At 41.1% G+C, this 21,180-nt stretch overlaps 1 protein-coding gene across 16 annotated transcripts in view; it reads left to right on the plus strand.

Moving 5' to 3' along the window:
- The window catches only part of POSTN (periostin), a 106,753-nt gene that overhangs the window by 40,372 nt on the left and 45,201 nt on the right, over positions 1-21,180 (plus strand). For all 16 annotated transcript variants that reach the window (XM_069640500.1, XM_069640501.1, XM_069640504.1 and 13 more), the window contains exons 7-13: positions 1,854-1,995; positions 12,394-12,606; positions 14,159-14,293; positions 15,514-15,662; positions 16,217-16,353; positions 19,090-19,220; positions 20,897-21,027. In XM_069640500.1, coding sequence (XP_069496601.1) covers positions 1,854-1,995; positions 12,394-12,606; positions 14,159-14,293; positions 15,514-15,662; positions 16,217-16,353; positions 19,090-19,220; positions 20,897-21,027 — 1,038 coding nt within the window. The remainder of the gene's footprint in view (positions 1-1,853; positions 1,996-12,393; positions 12,607-14,158; positions 14,294-15,513; positions 15,663-16,216; positions 16,354-19,089; positions 19,221-20,896; positions 21,028-21,180) is intronic.

The following is a 21,180-nucleotide window of genomic DNA, read 5'->3' on the forward strand; positions in this document are numbered from 1 at the left end:
TGATAGTCCTTGTTTCTTTACCTTTATAACTTATTTATTTTCATGTGTTTTTCCTTTTAATTTATGTTCTGAATACTGTACTTCCTAACATAAACTCCTAACGAGTCTAAACTAGCTACACTTTTCCTACATCGAACTAACAAGTAAGAGCTTGTTACAATTCTTGAAATCCTGTTTTTTAACATTGAATTTATACATGAACACCAAAACCAAAAGCCAAGCTCAAAGCCCTTTAATTTCTTTAATACCCTATTCATTTTTGAGTAGTGCTCTTGCAAACTGTAACTATTATTTTGAATAGTCTTTTAATATCTTTTGTGATTTGAAGCGGTTTCATGCACATTCCTGTTGTGGCTGAAACCTCTCAAAAATGTTCTTGCACATAACCTACATGTCACTTTTTATTCAGGTGTTAGTCTCTCCGTGCGGCTTTAAATAATGCGATGCCATTCGCGTATTAAGGTCCTCTTCTCTAACCCATGCTCAAGTCACATTTTGTTGCTTTTGACATGGCCCGAGCTTCCTTCTTGCTCTTTGATTACTTCTCACTGGTTATTTCAGTAAATACATTTGGTACGTAACCAGAACAGTAAAAGGTAAACCCACCATAAATCAGCTGGGATGATTTCCACAAAGTTCAATTTTAATGCGTTAACAGTAGTCACTGTAACTCATCTTCTTTATCAAAAGAATTATGAAATCTCAAATTGGTATAATAAAACAGTTTCCACCATATTTCTGATGAGTCTGGATATCTGGTAATTTTCTATCAATCTTCAAAAGTTTTCAAAATTCATACAAGAGAGTCTAAATGGGTTAGAGACCTATGGATATGTGAGCTGCAGGCAAAGAGCATTTGAAACTGTCATTAGATTTCAAAACAGCCAGCCAAACAAAAGAAACATTAACCAATCATACTTCAGATTGCTTCCATTCATTTTGGAAAGGGATTGGAACCTTTTCCTAAATGAAAAATCAGGTTAAGGAAACCAATTACCTGCAGCCTAACCTCATCAGCGCCGTTAGTCTTCTGAACGAACCCCTCCCCCACTTTATGAATTACCACAATGTGTTTCCCCTTGTTCTGAGAGAACCTGACAATGGGGCTCTGCTAGGTTAACCCATGTACATTTGCTTGCATCCGGCTCAGCGGCTTTAGTTTAAAGATTGGTGGAAGGAGGCTGGCGCCCTTGTTTGGCAAGCAACAGGGATCCACTTGATTATAAGCACAGGATCTACTAGATATGACACAGAAAAAAGACGTGTAATGCCTCTATATCTGGCCTATGAGCTTAATCAAAGCCAACTTTCAGCTCCACCTCCTCAGAGGCATTCTCCCTTTCATCACCTTCCCCCAGAAGCTCAATGTCTCCAGATCTCTGGTCCTCTCTAGGCTGGACTATTGCAACAGCCTCTTCCTCAATCTGCCTCTTTCCTCTCTTTGCCCCCTGTAATCCCCCACCCAAAAATGGGATTAAGTTGCTGGCGATCATCTGTGCTCTTCCACCAGGCTGATTATTACATCTTGGCCGCCATTGGCAGAGCATTCCTGAAATCGAGTGGTTATTCGACTGATGGTAAATGAAGACATGGCTGAGTACTTCTTGTACCAAGTCTCTTAATTCGAAGCATATGTACTTTAAAGTATGCTACATTCTAGCTATGGTTTTATTTACACACAGACACACACCATTGTGCAATTATTCTATGTAGCACAGTAAATAATAATTTCCCAGTGTTCAATATTGTTATGTGTCATTATCTGTAACTACAAATGTCTATGCAGTTATTGTTTGATCATAGAGAAATTGTTATGTGTGCAGCAATTTACCAAACCACTTATGCTTTTCTAGGCTGCTGCCATTGCTTCCGGTGTTCTGGATACTCTGGGACAACCCGGCCATTTCACACTTTTTGCTCCAACTGATGATGCTTTTGAAAAGCTGCCACGAGGAGTCCTTGAAAGGATTGTGGGAGACAAGAAGTCTGCTGAAGGTAACACATATGATGAGATTTCAAGTTATACATCAAATGATAAATGAGAGGGATGTGAATTGTCAGAGACACCAACCATTGTTGCTGTGTGGGGTGTAATTGCCACCAATTACTTTACACATTGTGTTAACTAAATTTTATTTAGAGTATATATTGCATATTTATATGGAGCCTGTACACAATGTGTTTCCAGGTGCCACAAGACAGGAAGGGGTTGTGGGGGGAACAAGGGGATACAAAATCAATAACAGTTTTACAAAGCCTTGTTACATTCGGATGGTGCAAGTGCAGCAGAAAGAAATGTAAGGGAGCGAGAGGGGGAAGGGGAATTGGGGGGCAGAGGCCGTAGGGCCTGGGGTTAGGCAAGTGCTAGGGGGAGCCTAAGGGGCAAGTGCTATGGTGAGCCCAGATTGGCAAGTGCTATGGGGAGCATGGAGGGCAAGAGCCAGGGGATGACGGGGAACACCCACTAGTGCGGGGAAGGAGGATGGACCGGACTCAGGGGGATAGTGCTAACCCTCCAGGCTGGTCAAGGAGGGGCCCGGAAGACTGGTGCTCGTTTGGCCAGGTGATGAGGCAGACTGGACGAGGGGGGCCTAGTGCCATGTAAGACTCATAAGGGACCCATCCCCCAGTCACAGCAGACAAAAGGGGCATTAGCATGGGAAGGCGAGTGGGAAGGAAGAAGAGAAGAGAAGGTGCTTGAGCTGCTTCTGGAACTTTAGGAAATCTGGCTCAAGTCTGAGAGAGGCAGGGAGTCCATTCCAGTGGGAGGCTCCTGCCAAAGATAAAGATCTACTGCCCACTCTTTGCATGGTGAAACAACAGATCTGCAGAGAATTTAAGCTAGAGCACCGAAGTTTGATGTAGCATGGTCCCGGTCCCAGGAAAGCATTGTGGATGATTCACAGGGTCTTGAATTTGAGCCAGTGGAGAGATATGAGGCCTGGAGAGATGCAGTCCCTAGGCTTGAGGCCAAGGATAATTCTCGCAGTCCTATTCTGGATTAATCAGAGGGGGCAAAGAGAGGAAAGAGGCAGATTGAGGAAGAGGCTGTTGCAATAGTCCAGCCTAGAGAGGACCAGAGATCTGGAGACATTGAGCTTCTGGGGGAAGGTGATGAAAGGGAGAATGCCTCCGAGGAGGTGGAGCTGAAAGTTGGCTTTCTTGGCAAGGGCCATGATGTAAGGGAGAAGGAGAGAGAAGAGTCAAATATGACACTAAGGGTTTTAGCCTCACAAGATGGTGAGGGGAGGGGACCCAAGGAGGGCAACCAGCGAGTGGGGGGCGAAGAGGTAGCATGCATCCCAATGGCAAGGGCCTTGATGTAAGGGAGAAGGAGAGAGAAGAGTCAAAGATGACACCAATGGTTTTAGCCTCACAAGAGGGAGGGCAGCCAGCGAGGGGGGGACGAAGAGGTAGCATGCATCCCAATGGGAAGGATCTTGGTCTTACTGGCATTAAGGCAGAGGTCATTAGCAGTGCACCATGCCTGAATAGCAGTCAGGCAGACTGTTATGAGAGAGGTGGAAGAGGAGGAAGAGGAGGGACACTTGAAAGAGAGCTGTGTGCCATCAGTATAACACTGGAAGTAAGGGGAGAAGGTGGAGATCAAGTGGGCCAAAAGGGCAAGTGTTGAAAAGCCACAGCAATAGGATAGAGCCCTGAGGTTTTGGTGGTGAAGTGGGAGTCCAATCCATTGCAGAGGGGCTGGGTGAGCAGAAGATAAGTGGAAACTGCAGTAGGATTGGCAAGCTCCTTACAGATTTTGAAAAGATCAGCCATGTTGTTGGTGGCCCCAGAGATTCAGGCTTGGACATGGGTCCTCATTCATTCAGTTCCATTAAATATAGTGCTGCATTGTATGAGGTGTGGAAATGGACAAGGGATTTGAAACTGTCATTATTCTGCATCTGTGATTCTCCATGACATGTGGGATTTTGGCATGTGGCGCTCGCCAAGGCTCTTGTATTTCTTTTTTATATATGTTATGCCTTTGCATGACCTACTGTTCGACCTGGAGGTTGTCTTTCAAAATTATGCAGACAACTTTTAGATCAGGATTCACTTAAACGGGCACACTCAAAACAATCTTCCTTTCATTGAATCCATCTGCTGCAGAATCTCTGCTTGGATGTCTGTCAAATGGTTGGGTGTAAATTAAGCTAAAATCAAGCTACTGTTGATTTCTCCACCCATGAAAAAAGGAAATCACTTTTTTGGTGGAAATCACATTGTGCAATTGTTCCATTCAAAGTTTGGACAACGCAAAATCCCTTGGTAGGAGTTTGGACTCTTCTCCATTCAGGGCACACCAAATCAATAGCATTGTAAATATCATTATAATCTAATGGTTCTTAGACAAATACAACCTCTTCTGTAAAAATCGCATTGTGCCACATTAGCTAGGGCCATAATCGGGTCCAAAATCAACAATTATAACTGTTTATATGCAGGTTCTTTGAAGCAATCTATTCAGCGTCTGTACATTTTACAACACATTGTTGAGAAGAGCCTTAGATGTGACCATATAACTCATGTTCCCAGGAGGCTAATTGGCAAACTACTGATGCTTAGGTATAAGTCTCTCCATAGCACTTCTCTCTGTACCTTAGAAAACACTTTCTATGGTTTGGCTCTATAAGACCTCTGGAATATTCATTGCGCTTAACTCTTTTAGTTCTCCGATAAAAAAAAAAAAAGAAACCAACTTTTGGTATAATACCCTTCATTTGGATATTAGGGAAACAACCCATTCATCACAGTTTAGTAGGAGGGTAAACTACGCTGTTGTATGATCAGAAGTAGAGCACCTTTGTCTTTTCCATTACTTCTAATTCCTCTTTTTGGTTATCCGAGTCCTGGGAAGCCTATGGGTTGTAGCGCCGTTGCAACCTCGGAGATAAAAAACTCTTGAAATGAAAATATATTTATTCTGAAATCTGCTAAAGCAAAGAACAACAGCAGTGAATGAAGTCTAACCTACATTTCCCATGTTAAAAATATAAATGGGTTGCTTTTTAGAATATTTGATAGACTGAAGATTATAAGCACATAGCTTCACACTTTACTAATTACAAAATTAAGAAGGCTCTTTGGTCTCCCAGGAAAACATTGTGGAAGGATGTTTTTGTTTTCTAAATTTAGGTGAAGCTGTTTACAAAACACAGAGATTATTTCAAATTATTTTGATTTTGATATAGTTATATGATGCAAACTGGAGAGACTGAACTGCATCTAATCTCTGGCAACAAATCTGAAATATAAACAACAGGAGAACTAAGTGACGAGATATGTCTAAAAGGCCTTGCAGAAGTGAAATAAGAGTCAGAGCCACAACAGTGCAAAGATAAGGAGTTTCATAAGTGGGGACCAATCTCAGCGAAGCAAACACCACCTCTGGAATTTCTTATGGTGCAAGGAATGACAAATTAAAGATTCTGAGTGTGGAGATCTGGAATATTAATATAGATGGATAGGTGAAAGATAGGTGCTGAGGGGCAAGCCCATGAACACATTTGAAAACCAAATACAACATTTTGTAACGGTTTATTGATAAGCCACCATCAACACGGGAAGTTCTTTCCCTCCCCACTCATGTGGTTTTGCAACAAACTGTTTAACCAATTATTTTTTTAACCCTATCTCAGACACATATCATGCTCATTGTATCTCTCTCCCCTGAGCTAACAATGAGCTTTCTTTTTTGTAATCACCTACAATCCAGATAAAAACACTTTGTGCTTGTTATATTGTTGCCAATGACTGTCCATTGTGTATCTTTCGTGTGCATATTATGTTTTATATAATCTGCACAAAATGGCCAATCTCTTATTCACTCCTACTCTCATTTGGATCCGTCTGGCAGATTGGCATCTTTCAGAGTGTGAAAGCTCCTGATTTTTGAATTTCTATCAACTAATAAAATTATGCGATTAATTCAGTTTCTAAAAGGAAGGTATGGAAGGGAAACACTTCCCACAAGGACAAAGAAGCTTCCCCTGAATGTCTCCTGGGAACCATGCTTCAAAGGCAGCACTGACATTAAAAGCAGCCTCACAACACAGTGTTGATCACTGGAATGCCTTTGAGGCTAGCAGACATATGAATTGTCCTAGGTTAGAGTAGCAGAGAGGAAAGGTAGACCTCTGGAAGGGTCTTCCGCTCTTGCCTTCTGTTTGGGGTCTCTTCCATTTCTTGTTCCCTCCAATTCCTGCAAGCAAAGCAATCTGGGTGGGATGTTAGAAGGAAAATGGTACTTGTCACAACAAAGAGATTAGACAGGATTGCTTTGGACCAATCGCTCATGATATTTGTCCTGCAAAATAGGCCTTCTTTAATTCATTTTTGTAAAACATGTAAAAGAATACCCTTTTGGACCATTTTTCGGAGTGCAGATATTTGCAGAGTCCTCTCCCATGGAGGTGAAGACATAAGGCATCTAAAGGCGAGGAGAGGGAACATTGAGGGGGAACTGCTGTGGATCCAAGGTTCAGCTGCTGGCTACACTGAAACCAGCACCCAGCTCACTGGAGTTCCTGGATCCTCTCTAGGGGCCAGCAAAGCACCCTGGAAATGAAACCGAAGGACCTTCATTGCTCTGGAGCCCCTCGATTGGGACTCACAACAACCTGGCTCACCCTGTATTTCTGAACTGCATCAATGCCAGCTTGGGCGCTTATGATGGCGTCCAACTGCTGAACAGGAAGTGCTGGAGTCTTTGTCCTCAACACTAAACTAACTTTGTAGCTCAGTTCACTCGATACTGACAGCAGAACTCTGCTGTCTCCACATCTGAGTCTTCTAGCATCCCCAACCAGGACTGCTTCCTGGTCACCAGCTTCACCAGCTGCCAGCTGCAGTGGATTTCCAAACTAACTCCACTTCAGTGCCCCAACGGCAGGTCGAGCTATATGATCCCCGTCACCATCTATAGGCAGGTCTCCAATTCTTCCATCATCACTGACCCAACATTACTTGTTGAACACAATGTCATTGACTCGCAGGCAATTGTCATTGCTGGACTCTGTGTCACCGCTCCTCGACTTAACACCAGCAATGGTGTTGCAAGCCTCCAGCCTGCTGGTTTGAATCCAAAAAGCATGGCCCAACACTGTTGAGACCCTATGAGAGAAATTAGCTACTGTGAAGAGGGCCTAACCCCTGATCCATTTATGTGACTGTAGTGACTTTTAAGCCACTCTTCTTAGCCTTTTACTCAAAATGCATTTTCTTGCACACTTCCATTGTGTCAACCGAGAGCCAGGACACCCCATATAATCTGCCCAGAGTGTTATTCTACAACAGTTTGCATTTCCTGTGTTTCTTCTCAGGGGTAGGTGTTTGCCTTGTGTCTCTAGTTAGCTATTTGCATTTTTATTGTTCAGTTAAAAGTCTATATTGTTATAGAACCTTAATTGGACTCCACTTCCAAGCAAGGCAAAGGAGGTATACCTATAAGGCTGTACCTCTTTCACCATTATGATTAGGAACACTGCTGGTTTAGTAGCACTATGGGGCTGAGTGAACAGTTTAGCCACTACTCATCCCTGCACTTCTGCAGGGACGTAGTCATTCAGTCACACAGGCAAAGCAAAACACTAATAATCAAAAACGTGTTCTAAAAGGTCTGTCTACAAAATGTTATTATGTAATCAGATAGAGGATTTGAAGACATTCTGGTTTTATAAGATTTTGTAATCAATAAACTGAATATTTTTTAAATATAGTGGACACTGAAAAGACTCAATATTACCCATTGCGTGCTGTAAACACACTGCCTGGCCATCAAATGATTGTGACAAACAGGACGTAGGCTAGTGCATACGGAAAGAGCTGTGGTGCTTGTTGAAATGGGCATTTAGATCCACAGAAATGACCTCCTTCGCCACCTCCCCGGATGTCACAGGATTAGTCCTCTCTGAAAACGTTCTGCAGATAGAGCTCCCTGGAGCATGCAATGGCCATAATGCTGTGTTGGCCCAATTAGGGAACTGCTCCATTTGAACGGGTTACTGCCCAATAAAGCAATCGCTCCACTGAACATATTAACAATAATGTAATGCCCATTCCTGACAGACAGAACAACATCAACAAAAACTGGATGCACTGCATATGATGTCCAGGCCATTTTGCATAATGGGCTCACCATTGTGTAGTAAAACTGCAGTAATTAAAATACAATAGCAAATTGTGTGGTTTGTTGCAAATACCAAACCAAGTTAACTATATTTCTAAGTGCTATTTCTGCCATTAGTGACTTGTCGAGTAAGTTTAACTTCAACAGCACTGGCATTGAAAAACGTTTTGGGATTAGCAGTCCACTTAAATTAACTCCACTGTCACTTCTTCTTAAGGTTCTGTCAGGGGGACTTGACGAGTTGGGCCCTCATTGCCGCAGCAGATCTTTGATGTGTCTTTATGGATTGTTCATTAACTGGTAACACTGTATTTTGTTTAACACCGCTTAAAGATAGCCACCATTTAACAAAGATCATTCTTAAAATGGAGGGATCGAAAAAGTTAGATCTTTTGCTACTCAGTTGACCTTGTGTGGTAGCTGCAATTAGGCATTGGGGGTCATTATGACTCTGGCGGTAAAATACCAGCACGGCTGCGCCCGGAGTCATACATTTTCTGACGCCCGGGAATGGACAATTATCGGGGCATTACAGCCAGAAAATATTACTCCCCATTCCCATTTCAGTCCCATTGGACTCAAGGGGATTGGGGAGAACAGATGCACCGGCACCGTTTATGATTGGTGCCGGTTCATCCGCCAAGGTCTGGGAGCGGGTGCCTTTCCGGCCACCAGGTCAGACCTGGTGGGCTAAAAGGCTCCCGCTCGCAGACACATAGTTTGCCGGTCTGGAAACAACGGTTCCCGGCAAGCTTACCAGTACCATTGTATCCGGACGGGCAAACTTGTAATGAGGCCCATTGTGTTTTTTTGTGAAAATTTGGAGAGCAGTGTGGGAAAGAAACCTATCCATGAGTATGCAAGAGGAAATTAAAACGGAATGCCGGGGGATGGTTCGTGGTTGCAATGCGTTTTAAATGCATCATAAAATTGACTTTCCAGAGAAGGGAAAACACAATCTCCATTCTCTTGGGATCCACATAACCGCAAGCTACAGTGAACATCTGTCATGTCCGTTAAGGCACAGCAGTGTGACCCCTAAGGCCCTGTTCTGTAGGAGAGAAAATGTTCCCTCTGCTTCAAATTTCAACAGAAAATAGGGAAGTCGTCAGGGGATTTCAGATAAGCCTTCTGTGCAGGATGTCTGGAAATCAGCTCGGAAACCACCACGGGCAACAGATGAGATTACTTAGTGAGTGGCAGTTTTCAAGGCTGCGGCTGACTTGCAGTGTTCCTTGGCCTAGCTGTATCCGAGCTTCCTAGATTGTCTGAGGTTATGCATAGGTCAACCTTGCCATGCCCTTTGGTTCTTAAATTGCATATGCCTGCATGCTTAGACACATAGAAGGCATAATAAGGATGGGGGCCAATGTATCCATGTTTGCGTCTGCTCTGGGACACATTACATCAGCACACCGGCAACAAGCTACAGCTTGCTAATTCTTGGCAGCAAATGAGTGCACCACCATGCTGGGGGCATTGCAGCACATCAGATTGGCACTATAGGCTTTGGAGTGCAGGCTCCAAACTGATTCAGATGAAATGCCATAAACTATTCCCCGGACCCTGAATGGAAGACCCAATTCACTTGAACAAAACAACGCTATCTGAACTCATTCAAAATTAACATAAGCGCATGATACAGGACCTGCACAGTGAACGTGTCATTTCCTCTCCCACTGAATGTAGCTCCAAAATGGAGTCACTGTAATCAGAAGATGCATCAGAACGCAATACTTAACGAGGGCCCCAATATTAGTAGATGATTCCTGACTTCAACATAGAAACAGTAACCCTCAAGTAACCATTTTAGATCGTTCTTTGCCAACGGAAAATTAATTAAAATGGTGACATGAATAGCATGTCAAACAAAACATATTTTAAAAACAAAATGAAAATGCATAATATTGAATAATGATATTAAGGAAGGCACTAGCTTATGTGGTGAGATGCTGGATTTCTGATAGCACCTTGAAATAATTTGGATTGAGGAAAATATCACGTTAATCCTACAATGAAACAATGGCAGGTCGATTCGTAAATCTCTGGTCAGAAAAGTGTGCCTCACGTTTTAGGCAGCAAAAACTAGGATCCATCCACAATATGCATTGCCCATTTCCACAAAAGGACATGGAATATCTACCTGTCTGTTTTCGAAAGTGCTGCTATAGCTGCATATGAAAGCACCACGCACACGTTGAATGATTATATATGTATTTGCTCCCATTTGAAACAATGGTGACAGGATGCTGGTCTGTTGGCATCAGCAGCCCTCCCCACAACCCTTTACCTGCAAAGGTGTGAGGAGAGCATTTAAGAAGATGGGCCTTCAACTGCTCAGCATTTCATCACTAAACCAAATGAAGGGGTAGAAAAGATATTGGTATGGCAAAGGTTATGTAGGATTTTTCTGTATTTAGTTTCAACCTTCAATGGTCTGATCAGACACAAGGGAATGCAAGCCCCTATTTAGCATGCATGTGTGTGTGTGTGTGTGTGTGTGTGTGTGTGTGTGTGTGTTTGTGTCAAGGTCCTCTCATTGTAAATTATGTATGCACTTACACTTGGCATGGCCACACAGATGAGCCCAGCCATATGTACACCACCACTGCATGGCCATATTTGGGAGTTCTGGCATGTGTGAATACGAGGATGCCTGTATGTAAGTACTCATTGTGACCAGGGCGTGCATAATTTACACTTTTACATTGCACAAGTGCATTTCACACAAAAGTGAAAAAAACAATGTAGTAATTACTCATGCAAATCCCAGTTTAGTGGTGCAGACATATTTCCAATCTACAGTCACCTCGTTCCTAATATTCATAATATATTTGATGTCATCTATGTAGTAAGATATTTCATGTGCTGTATCATGTATTTGGCCTTTACTACAACTGTAAAGACCACCACTATTTATGTTCCTCCTATTGATGAGCTGAGCCATGTCTGCAGCTTTGGATTATTGCAACAAGGATTGATGTTGGTCATAGAATTCTCTTATAGGAACTGTGGTTTTTATTCAGTTTCAGAAAACCTTTCTGTTTAACAGTTGCACATAATTCAACAATATTTCTTTTGTTGGATCAAGAGAACAATATGGCAGTTTTTAATATACGATTCTGATTTCATATCTTAGAAACTGAGCGATTGTGTGTGTGTGTGTGTGTGTGTGTGTGTCTATGTCTGTGTGCGAGAGAGAGAGAGACATGTATAGAGAGATAGGGAGACAGGAAAAAGGAGAGAGAGGTTATTGCCAGATATATTAAACATCTCAACTTGGAATAGACCAGGCATTTGAAGTCTCACCAAGCATGGGCCTCTAGACTGTAGAAGATAAGGTCCAAGCTCTGCTATGGCGCAGGCGTCTAACTTTCAGATTTTGTGTACGGGATGACAGTGCATTGTCACAAGAACGTCTGTTACCCTTATATATATTCCCCATGACAGATGTTTGTCTGATTTTCGCTTCACTTGTTTAAATGTGTGCTTCTTTGTCGTAAGACAAATAGAATGCAATGTTTTGAGAACACTGAAATATGTTGCAGCTTCCACGGAGGAGTCCCTGAAGATATATGCGTTCTTCTCTTCTGCATGAGAGTTATTTATGTGTGCAACATGAGTAGTCCATCTAAGTTGGGATTACATCTTATTCCATCTAACAGCTGGCATTAATACACCAGTTGATGCTCACTATTCAGTGCATGATTGGCAAATTATCAGTAGAGACCGCCATCACAACTCAAATTGAATCACACCCTTCCAAACAAGAATGATTAAGGACTGATTAGTAAAGGATTATACAATTACCATTCAAGCTAATTTGTATGGTTGCTGGCAGGTATCACTTACTAATATTTTGGGAAATCCTGCATGACAATGGATGAAAAACGTTTTCAACAACCTTAATTCGGAAACCTTAATGCACAACCACATTTTCATTGTATCACTAAACTCTGCACACATCGAACACCAATATGTCACTCTAAACAAGAAATGGCACGTGTTATCTGATAGATTTGCGACATATTTGGTATTTTAGTCATGTATCCAATATTCATTTGCTGAGGAGATGTTTGCCAGAGACAGTAGAAGTAGAATCAAGTTTACCATAAACATTGACAGCCCAAAACTCAAGTCAATTCACCATAAACAATAACTCAAAATTTGTTAGATTGTTTCAATATTCTACACACTTAAAAAAGTGCACATTTAGTGAATAACAATACTCACTTTGCCTATATTTTGTTTTCTTTTAGCTCTGGTTAAGTTCCATGTTCTTGACTCTGTCCAATGTTCTGAAGCAATCATGGGTGGCTCAGTCCATGAAACATTGGAAGGGAGCACCGTAGAGATTGGCTGTGATGGTGACAGTTTAACGGTTAACGGAGCCAAGATTGTGAAACGCAAGGATATTGTTACCAGCAACGGTGTTATTCACCTTGTTGACCAGGTGATGATTCCAAATTCTGGTGAGTATCAGCTATCTCTTCTTTTATGCACATATGTAGTTGTATTCACTCATGCTTTATAATACTAGCATTGTGGGGAACAAGTGGCAACGTGGCACGTTCATACATTGCGTGGAATGATTGTATTGATGTGTAACATTTGCACTTACATGATACTCATATGATTCATGCAGCATATCTATTAGAACAGTTTCTGTTTTTAATTAATAATTATATTCTGCATTAATATGATGCCCAAAATATTAGAAGACATGTTCATTAATGCAAAAGTTATTTAACCATGCAAACAGAATAGAAAACATCAAATCTCTCCTTCACTTTTATTGTGTGTCCTACTTAGACCAATCTTCTGCTGGCAGCAGTGTATGTGGAGAAATTACATAGGTTGCAGATTCATTCAATTTCCTATCACTCTGTATCCACCTTAAAGTGATGAGGAGAGCCAGGGAACGTCTGCATTAGGGTTGCACCGTAACTTTGATTCCCTGCCACCCTACCACCTTTTAATACAATGGGACGCTCTATGAGAACGAGTTCAAATACCTATCTTCAATGATGGAGCACATCAAATGAAAGTTGGACCATCAATGGCATTTCTTTGCCCTCAAAGCAGAGATATCCTTATATGCGCAGGAGAGATATGTTGGTCTCTTGTTGAGCATGAAGTACACGAGGGAAATTACAATTTTTGTTGCAGATTTCCATTCATTATGTTAATGAAAATACATACTACAAGACCGTCACTGGATTCTGGTGATACATTCAAACCATAATGGCACCTCAAGTCCACAATTGCCTAACGTACATGTTATTCAAAGTTATGAATCAATTATTCATTATGTACTATATAATATGTATGTAGTGAGAGGGAGCTTGGAAAACTATAATAGGACAGATGGTTATATATCTTTGAAAAACCTAAATAAAATGACAGTGGAATTACCACCAAACTCGTAACAAGGCCCACTGATATGATAAGCACACACATGCACACATTCTAGTGCTTTGAGTATTTGCTCAATGATGTGCCTACTGGGGGTAGGTGTAAGTCGACTGCATATACATGCTGGAGTATATTGGGACCCACACGTGGTGCGGCATGGCAAGTGCTGGTTCACATCTTCCCATTATGCGTGGGTTGTACAAGAGGATGGAGTTTTTAAAAATTATTAAATTCTACATATTGTTTGTACTTCTTTTTTAAAGAGGAGTTTATTCCATTGTTAGCCTAGGTAGCAAATTTGCAGCATCCAACATTCAATTAGTCTGTGCACTAGAGAGGAATGGGAGGTGCCCACTAAGCCCACAAAACGTGTTTGGATATCCCCGGGCAAGTAAATGAGTGTTCATTTCACAATTTATTTCTGTGCAGACTATTTCTGAGTGGGCTGGCACGTATTTTGAGAGTCTGATGCTTGGTCTGAATGGGAATTAGAAACCTTAACACAGCCCAATTTGTCCAATTGTCAACATTCTAATCTTCCATTGGAAAAGTAGCAATGTGGACAGATTGTTGAATTTGAAGCTGAATGAATTGTGTCTTTTTTTCTAGCCAAACAAGTCATTGAACTTGCAGGAAGTCAGCAGAGTACTTTTACAGACTTGGTGGCACAGCTCGGATTGGCTGCATCTCTCAGGCCAGAAGGCCAATACACTCTCCTTGCACCCTTGAACGGAGCATTCTCTGGTATGTGTGGGTAACATGAAAGCTTTATAGGCTGTACCACCTTTAATGTATTATAAGACAGTCTCATTGAAATGTATTCTGATTCACTGTTATTTCAATTAATTAATCCACTTTTTCTGGATGCTAATTGTTAGGAATTAAATAATAAAGTAATAAACCCGGGGGAGGGGGGCATTACTGCCTCACGTAATGCTCCGGGGCCCATAGTTACATGCCTGAGCTAAGCAAGGGCCTTAATGAAGGCCCTGGGGCATTACCTAAGGTGATAATGCTCCCTTGTTGAGGGGCTTATTGCTATTAGGAATCCCAGGCCTGTTGGATCGGGGGCTCTAAAAGCAACATTTTTCAGTTGCAAGACATTCTGGCATTTCGCAAATAAAAATGCCCACCAGGGAAGGGAAAACAAAGACTGTTCTCCCTTTCCATGGTGGCCATTGAAACAAACAAAATGTCTGCCGTTGAACGGGAGAAGGGACTACGTAGTCCCTTCTCTCTTTCCATGGTTTCCTTTAAAAAAAATAGGAAAAAAGTAAACAAAAAATGGCTGCCATGGAAAGGCGAGAAGGGACTACATAAGTCCCCTCTTCTTTTTCATGGCGGCATATCACAGATTGGGAGGTGGACGCACTGGGGAGAGAAGTGTTTCCAGCACATCCACTCCTGAAGAGGATCAAAAAATCAGGTAAGTGGAGGGAAGGGGGTTAAATCTGTGGAGTGGGAAGGGGAATGCTCACCTTATTCCCCAGTGGGGGAAGATGGCAGCCTCCAGCCCTGAGGAGGCTTGGAGCGGCTAGATTACCATGTGGTAATGCCCCCATTCCGTGCCTTTTCATTGGCTGAGAGGCTCACAACCCCCCACTGCCCACCGGGTACATATTTATGTTAAATAATACTGAAATATTTTGTCTTTACAATATAACCTTTAAGGAGACATTGTTACGTGCCACTTTCTGGTAGGAGATATTTTAAGTGTTTTAATGTTACTTCTTGAATGCTATCTACTAGAATATGAACTAAAATAATTTCACTAGCATTCTAAAGCACACTTGATGAATTTGTACTGTGTTAAAGTAAAACCCCTAGCATATGTCTGAAAGTAGTATGTACATATACTGCATTACAACAAATCCCTGGAACGTCTTCAAAAATATCTAACTCAAGTTATGGAAAGACAATGTATTGCTTTGTACTTAAGTATTGACTTTTCTTTTACTTATTAGATGAAACCCTAAGAATGGACCAGCGAGTTCTGAAATTAATTTTGCAAAACCATATTTTGAAAACTAAATTTGTTCTAAATGAACTCTATAATGGTCAACGATTGGAAACCCTTGGAGGAAAATTCCTCAGAGTCTTTGTGTACAGAACAGTAAGTTAATACAATTGATAAATATGATATGAAATGGTGCACAGCCATTGTCGAGTATACATTTTACATCTTAAAACACGTGGCCCGATTTGCAAAGTGTTTTTCAAATGGATTGCATTATTGTAAAAATGATTTTGTAAATCAGCCCTATGAATGCCTCCTTTTACCTGGACACCTTTCTTATTTCACAATATTCAAACATCCACCAATATTTCATTTACATTTATTTTATTCGGATTTGTAGAGCGCGCAACAGCCCGGTGGCATTGTTGCATATCATATTAATACATTAACGCAGTTTTTGAGCATGCCATAGAAAGTAGGGGGGCAAGAAACAGTGAGCACTGGGATCCAAACAGCAGCGATCAGACACCCCAGAATGCTTGCGCGTGCAGTTGAATATATATCCTGTTATCTGAGCTTGCTCGTTGTCTGGCTGCCCTAGATAGAGTACTATTGTACATTAAATAATTGAAACAAATTATGTGCAAAGCATTTAAAATGTATGACCTGTGATACCTTTGGGTTTTACATTTTTATTTGTACCATTTCAGGCTGTATGCATTGAAAACTCGTGTATGATCAGAGGAAGCAAAGAGGGAAGGAATGGTGCCATTCATGTTTTCAGGCAGATGATAAAACCAGCTGAAAGTTCACTATTTCAAATTCTGAGCCAAGATAAGCGTTTCAGGTAACCAGTGTTTACAATGCTTTTCTGTGTTTTCAACAATGTCTTGCTTTCTTTCTCTGTTTCTGTTTAATGCAATACCCAGTCAACATTCTATGTATCTAAGGAAGGGTGCTTGAAAGATGTGAACGTTGATCCATAACTCTGTATTGTTGGCTATTTGACTTGTTCCAATAAATGCCACATTTGCCACCACATTGGGCCTCATAACGAGGTCGGCGATAACCTACCGGTGCTACCAGCGGGTTGCCGCCAACCTTGTAACACTGTTCTGCCGCCTGATATCCCGGGGCCACCGGGACATTACAAGTCCCGGCGGCCCGGGGAGCCCGGTGGCGGGAAGTGCAAGTCCCCATTCCCGCGGAGTCCAATAGGACTCCGCGGGAATGGGGACATGGAAGCACCGGCACCGTTGCTAATGGTGTCGGTGCTCCGGTGGAAACCATGCCTGCAACGGCCGGTGCTCCCAGCAAGTCATACATGCCAGGAGCACCTGCCCCTGCAGGCATACTCGTAGTCTGGCAGTCAGAAAGGGTGCCTGTTCGTTGCTTATTCCCAGACCACCAGACTTGGAGTGAGGCCCATTGTCTCTGACCAATACAAAGATAGTTATTCTGCACATAGGATTACCTTGACAACAACTATGAGACTTATTATGAGTTTAATGGTATTTCCGAAGTATTACTGACATTTGTTTACTGTTAAGACCACCTGGGCCCACAGATTTACCATTGGATCACAAGTGGGGTAAAGGCAGTGTTAGGTTTAAAGGTGGAGTGAATATTGTTTCTGTGCACAACTCTGAAAGTAGTCCAATATAGTAGATCAGATATATAATCGTGTTTTAGGCTGCAGATGCCTAACTAAGACTGATATTCACTCAGTCAGTAAGGGAAAGGATAGCGGTGTAGGATAGTTAGGTACGTTTCTGCACCAATGTTAATTAAACTCAATTCAAGCATATATACAGAGTACATTTATTAAAAAAAATGATTTACTAAAGTCAGTGTTAAATCTCAATTGTGGCATCTCTAAGACATCACATGGAATCAATTGGAATTGCCAAGAGTGATAGGTCTGCTATGGTTTATCCATTGCTTTTTTTACTTGAAGTGGGGGAATTACTTTCTGGAGGTAGATCTTCGTCTTCCAGGACAAAGCTATCATTCATTGGTGCAGTAAAAGTGGCGGTAACTGCCAAAAAAGGGTAATCAATGGATTTACTGCCACTTTTTTACTGCAACATCAAACCTCTAATGAGGCGCTATGCTTGAGTGGATCGCTGCCTTCACCTGTTTTAATCGGTGTAAATCATAAAATTTAGCACCACACTGAATTAATTAGAAAAGGCAATTTCTGCTTAAATGCTTTGGGAGGTGTTATGCCATCTCTCATTGAACTTCACTTTAGTATTGAATGCGCTCTCCATGGCCTTGTGCCCAAAATACAAAATATTGTATTTGTAGCACAAGACCGGACTGATTCACAGTTAGGAAAGCCTTGTCTAGGTTGGCCATTTTTCATGCTAGACATGAAGTTTCCCTATTCCTGGTTCAGGAAGCTCTTAAATCCCTTTACAAGTTGGTGGTGGGATTTGGGAACATGATATGACTTGGCAACAAGTGCCCATGTCCAGGTTAACCAGATATCACAAGGATCAGGGAGGGCTGGTTGGGGTGTCGGGGAGACAGTGACCTACAACTATACCTTTGGTCACATTTACACAAGATTGCCCATTATATTTAGCAGCCCCAAAAATGTACATTTGTGAAGAGGGTTGACAAAAGATTATCAGTCTGAACAGCCAAAGCCTGAAGAAATGTTCTTTCTCATGATTTGAGACCTCCACTCTCAGAGACACCCAGAACTATCTGTATCAAAACTGTTTGAAGACAACCTCTGAAATACTTAAGGATTGTTTGGGGGATTGGCTCAAAATGAATCTTAAGAACAATTACTACTGTGCTCTAATGAGTGATTGGGTTCAAAAGCATCCCTACAATCCTAAAATCATTCTCCAGGCTGAATATGTGTGCCTTTTTGGAGATATGGTCCAGACTGTTGCTTTAGATCAGTCACTAGACACAATACATTTTTCAGAGGCATTATAGACATGCATCATATCATTTGCTCAATTAATTATTTTGTGCTTCCAAATCTAAGGATGCATAGTTTCCTATGTTTTCTGTGATCAACATTGCACGTACCACGTTTTGTGAAGATGGTGCAAACCTCTCAAGCTTGGTCCAAATGTTAGGTTCATGCTTTCATATCAGTTTTGAAATATTTTGACATATTGGGTCTGATTAACAAAAGTGTTTTACCATGGTGTAATCCCACTGAAAAACACGTTGTAAATCAGGCCCATAATGCGCAATGGGGAGTTCTAATCGAAGTGGCATTCATACCATAACAAAAAGAGTCCTAAGAAACACGGCCATTATATTTTGCCACTGATCTGCACCACTGAAAAGCATGGCACACACAGGGCACTCATGCACATACTCACCACTGCCACATCATTGCTGTGGATCACGTACATATCCCAAGTTGCTGTAGAGGAAGTCAGTGGGGTTTCTCTTTCATTTTGTCATCCGGGGATCACTATGCACTGGCATCTTCGAAAAGTAGAAAAGGACTACCCCTATCTTTCTTTTACGGCAGAATTCAGTTTGTTTACTCAATTTGCCAAATATAATTTGTACTTGTGAAGCTTACTTACGTTCTTATTCGTTTTAGCATTTTCCTGAGCCTGGTTGAAGCTGCAGATTTGAAGGATCTTTTGTCTGAAGCTGGAGACTGGACCTTGTTTGTCCCAACTAATGATGCATTTAAAGGCCTTAGTGATGCTGAAATGGCATCTTTGAGACGTAAGTAAAATACTTGTTGAAGACATCTTGGGTTATCCACATCAATGTAGGCATCTTAATAATGTGAAATGCATGGCAACAGATATTATTGTGTTATAAAGGGGGTCGGGGGTTGAGGTAACAGAGCGAACATATGAGTTTCCAGGAAAATGCCACTCCAATAGTGGACATACAATTATATGGGATATCATTTCTCATCAGAACAGGCACAAAGATCTTTACTTCAGTTCTCAAAAAACCTTTATTAAGGATTTTGCCATACATCTGTAATTTTCTGTGGTCTAACATCATGCAAGTAAGGATTGCTGCATGCTGAATGAAAGATATTGCAATGGTAGTCTTGTAGATGCATAAGCAAAAGAATCTGTGCCACATAAAAACTGAGCTCTTAATATGCAAAACCTGCCATCAGCATAATGCCTTTACAAGAGTCTTCACAACATGTTGCATACAGCAAGCACAATACACAGATTCTCATTTGCGCGAACGGAATCCATGTGTTACAGCACGATGGAGCTGACTGCATGGCATTTGCACTTCATGACCTTCACTGCATATATAAATGTGCTCCATGCACCTGACAATCACATGTCTTTTGACTCCTATCGCAAGAGTAGTAGGAACCTGCTGAAATTAGCCCTACTCCCGCATAAGAGTTATCATTTCATCATGTGATGAGTCTTAAAGGACGTGTTCAACAGTAAACAGAACCACACTTATTTTGAGTCAGCATTTCTGCTTCGGCCCCATAAATCAGGTATAGTCCCAGGAGACCAGGCCAGACATTGAGCAGTATAATTAATTGCATGTCCACGGAAACCCATTTCTGAGTGCCTTATTTAAAATGGGTCTCCATTTCGTTAAGATAAGTGACCATGAACTGAATGAAATGTGCTTTAGCTGACAAATGTATGAGCATGAGAACACATTTCAACTGCCTGGCTGTATTGTGAAAATATAAACACTGCAAATCAGTACTTTCTGGAACAATACATAAAAAAGTAGAAAAGTAAAAATGATGTTGTGATTCACAGAATGTGGGTTACTTGTGAAATAGTTGTGTTTTCCAAACTTATATTTTACAGTTTGTGATACTGAGATTTAGTTTCAACGATTTAACAAAATGCACGGATTTCAATGGAAGCACTATTTGAGGGGCCTGAATTGCTTATACTTGTCAACATTGGGCACCTAACTAATACCATTTTCTATGTGTGTTGTAGTGACATTGTAAATTAGTTTATTCAACATTGAGAAAGTCAGTTTCTTTCTCTGCCACTACTCAACGAATATTAGTTCAAAAAGTTATGTAATGCTGTTTTTGTTTTTAACATCTTTTGAAGCTATAACTATTGTTTAAACATCTTTATTGTCATTTTGAGATTCCCCTTTCTAACATTTGAAATTAAGAACGTTCTGTGAAATGCAGTCCCATCATATAAAGTAACATTTTATATATTTTGGGAAAAGAGAGAAAACTCTCTTTCCTTTGAGCACTTCTGATCTAATAGCACTTATAATGAGCTTATATAGAATCTAATGCAATTTCAAGTGTGTACTGCAATAAGAAGGGATGCATCTAAACACGATCACCATTCCATAGGTCCACTACTCAAGGACATTTCTAAAGCAACGGTGCTAATGGTGTACATTGATTATGCTTTTTTTATTTGCAGAAAACAAACTTGCTCTTCAGAATATCATTCTTTATCATCTTACAAGAGGTGTGTTCATTGGCGGTGGATTTGAACAGGGTGTCACAAACATTCTGAAATCAATCCAAGGAAGCAAACTTATGGTTAAATCTGTAAGTAAACATCGATTGTATAGCAATAATTTTTTGTATATATGATTTTGCTTGCATTACAACCTTCATCTATTTTATGAAAACAGGTATTCTACTTAAATTAAATTCATTGAACTATGAAAAATACTCACCAATTATATACTAAAACATAAT

This window comes from Ambystoma mexicanum, chromosome 7q, assembly GCF_040938575.1.
Source record: "Ambystoma mexicanum isolate Mex_15411 chromosome 7q, UKY_AmexF1_1, whole genome shotgun sequence".
Lineage (NCBI taxonomy): Eukaryota > Metazoa > Chordata > Amphibia > Caudata > Ambystomatidae > Ambystoma > Ambystoma mexicanum.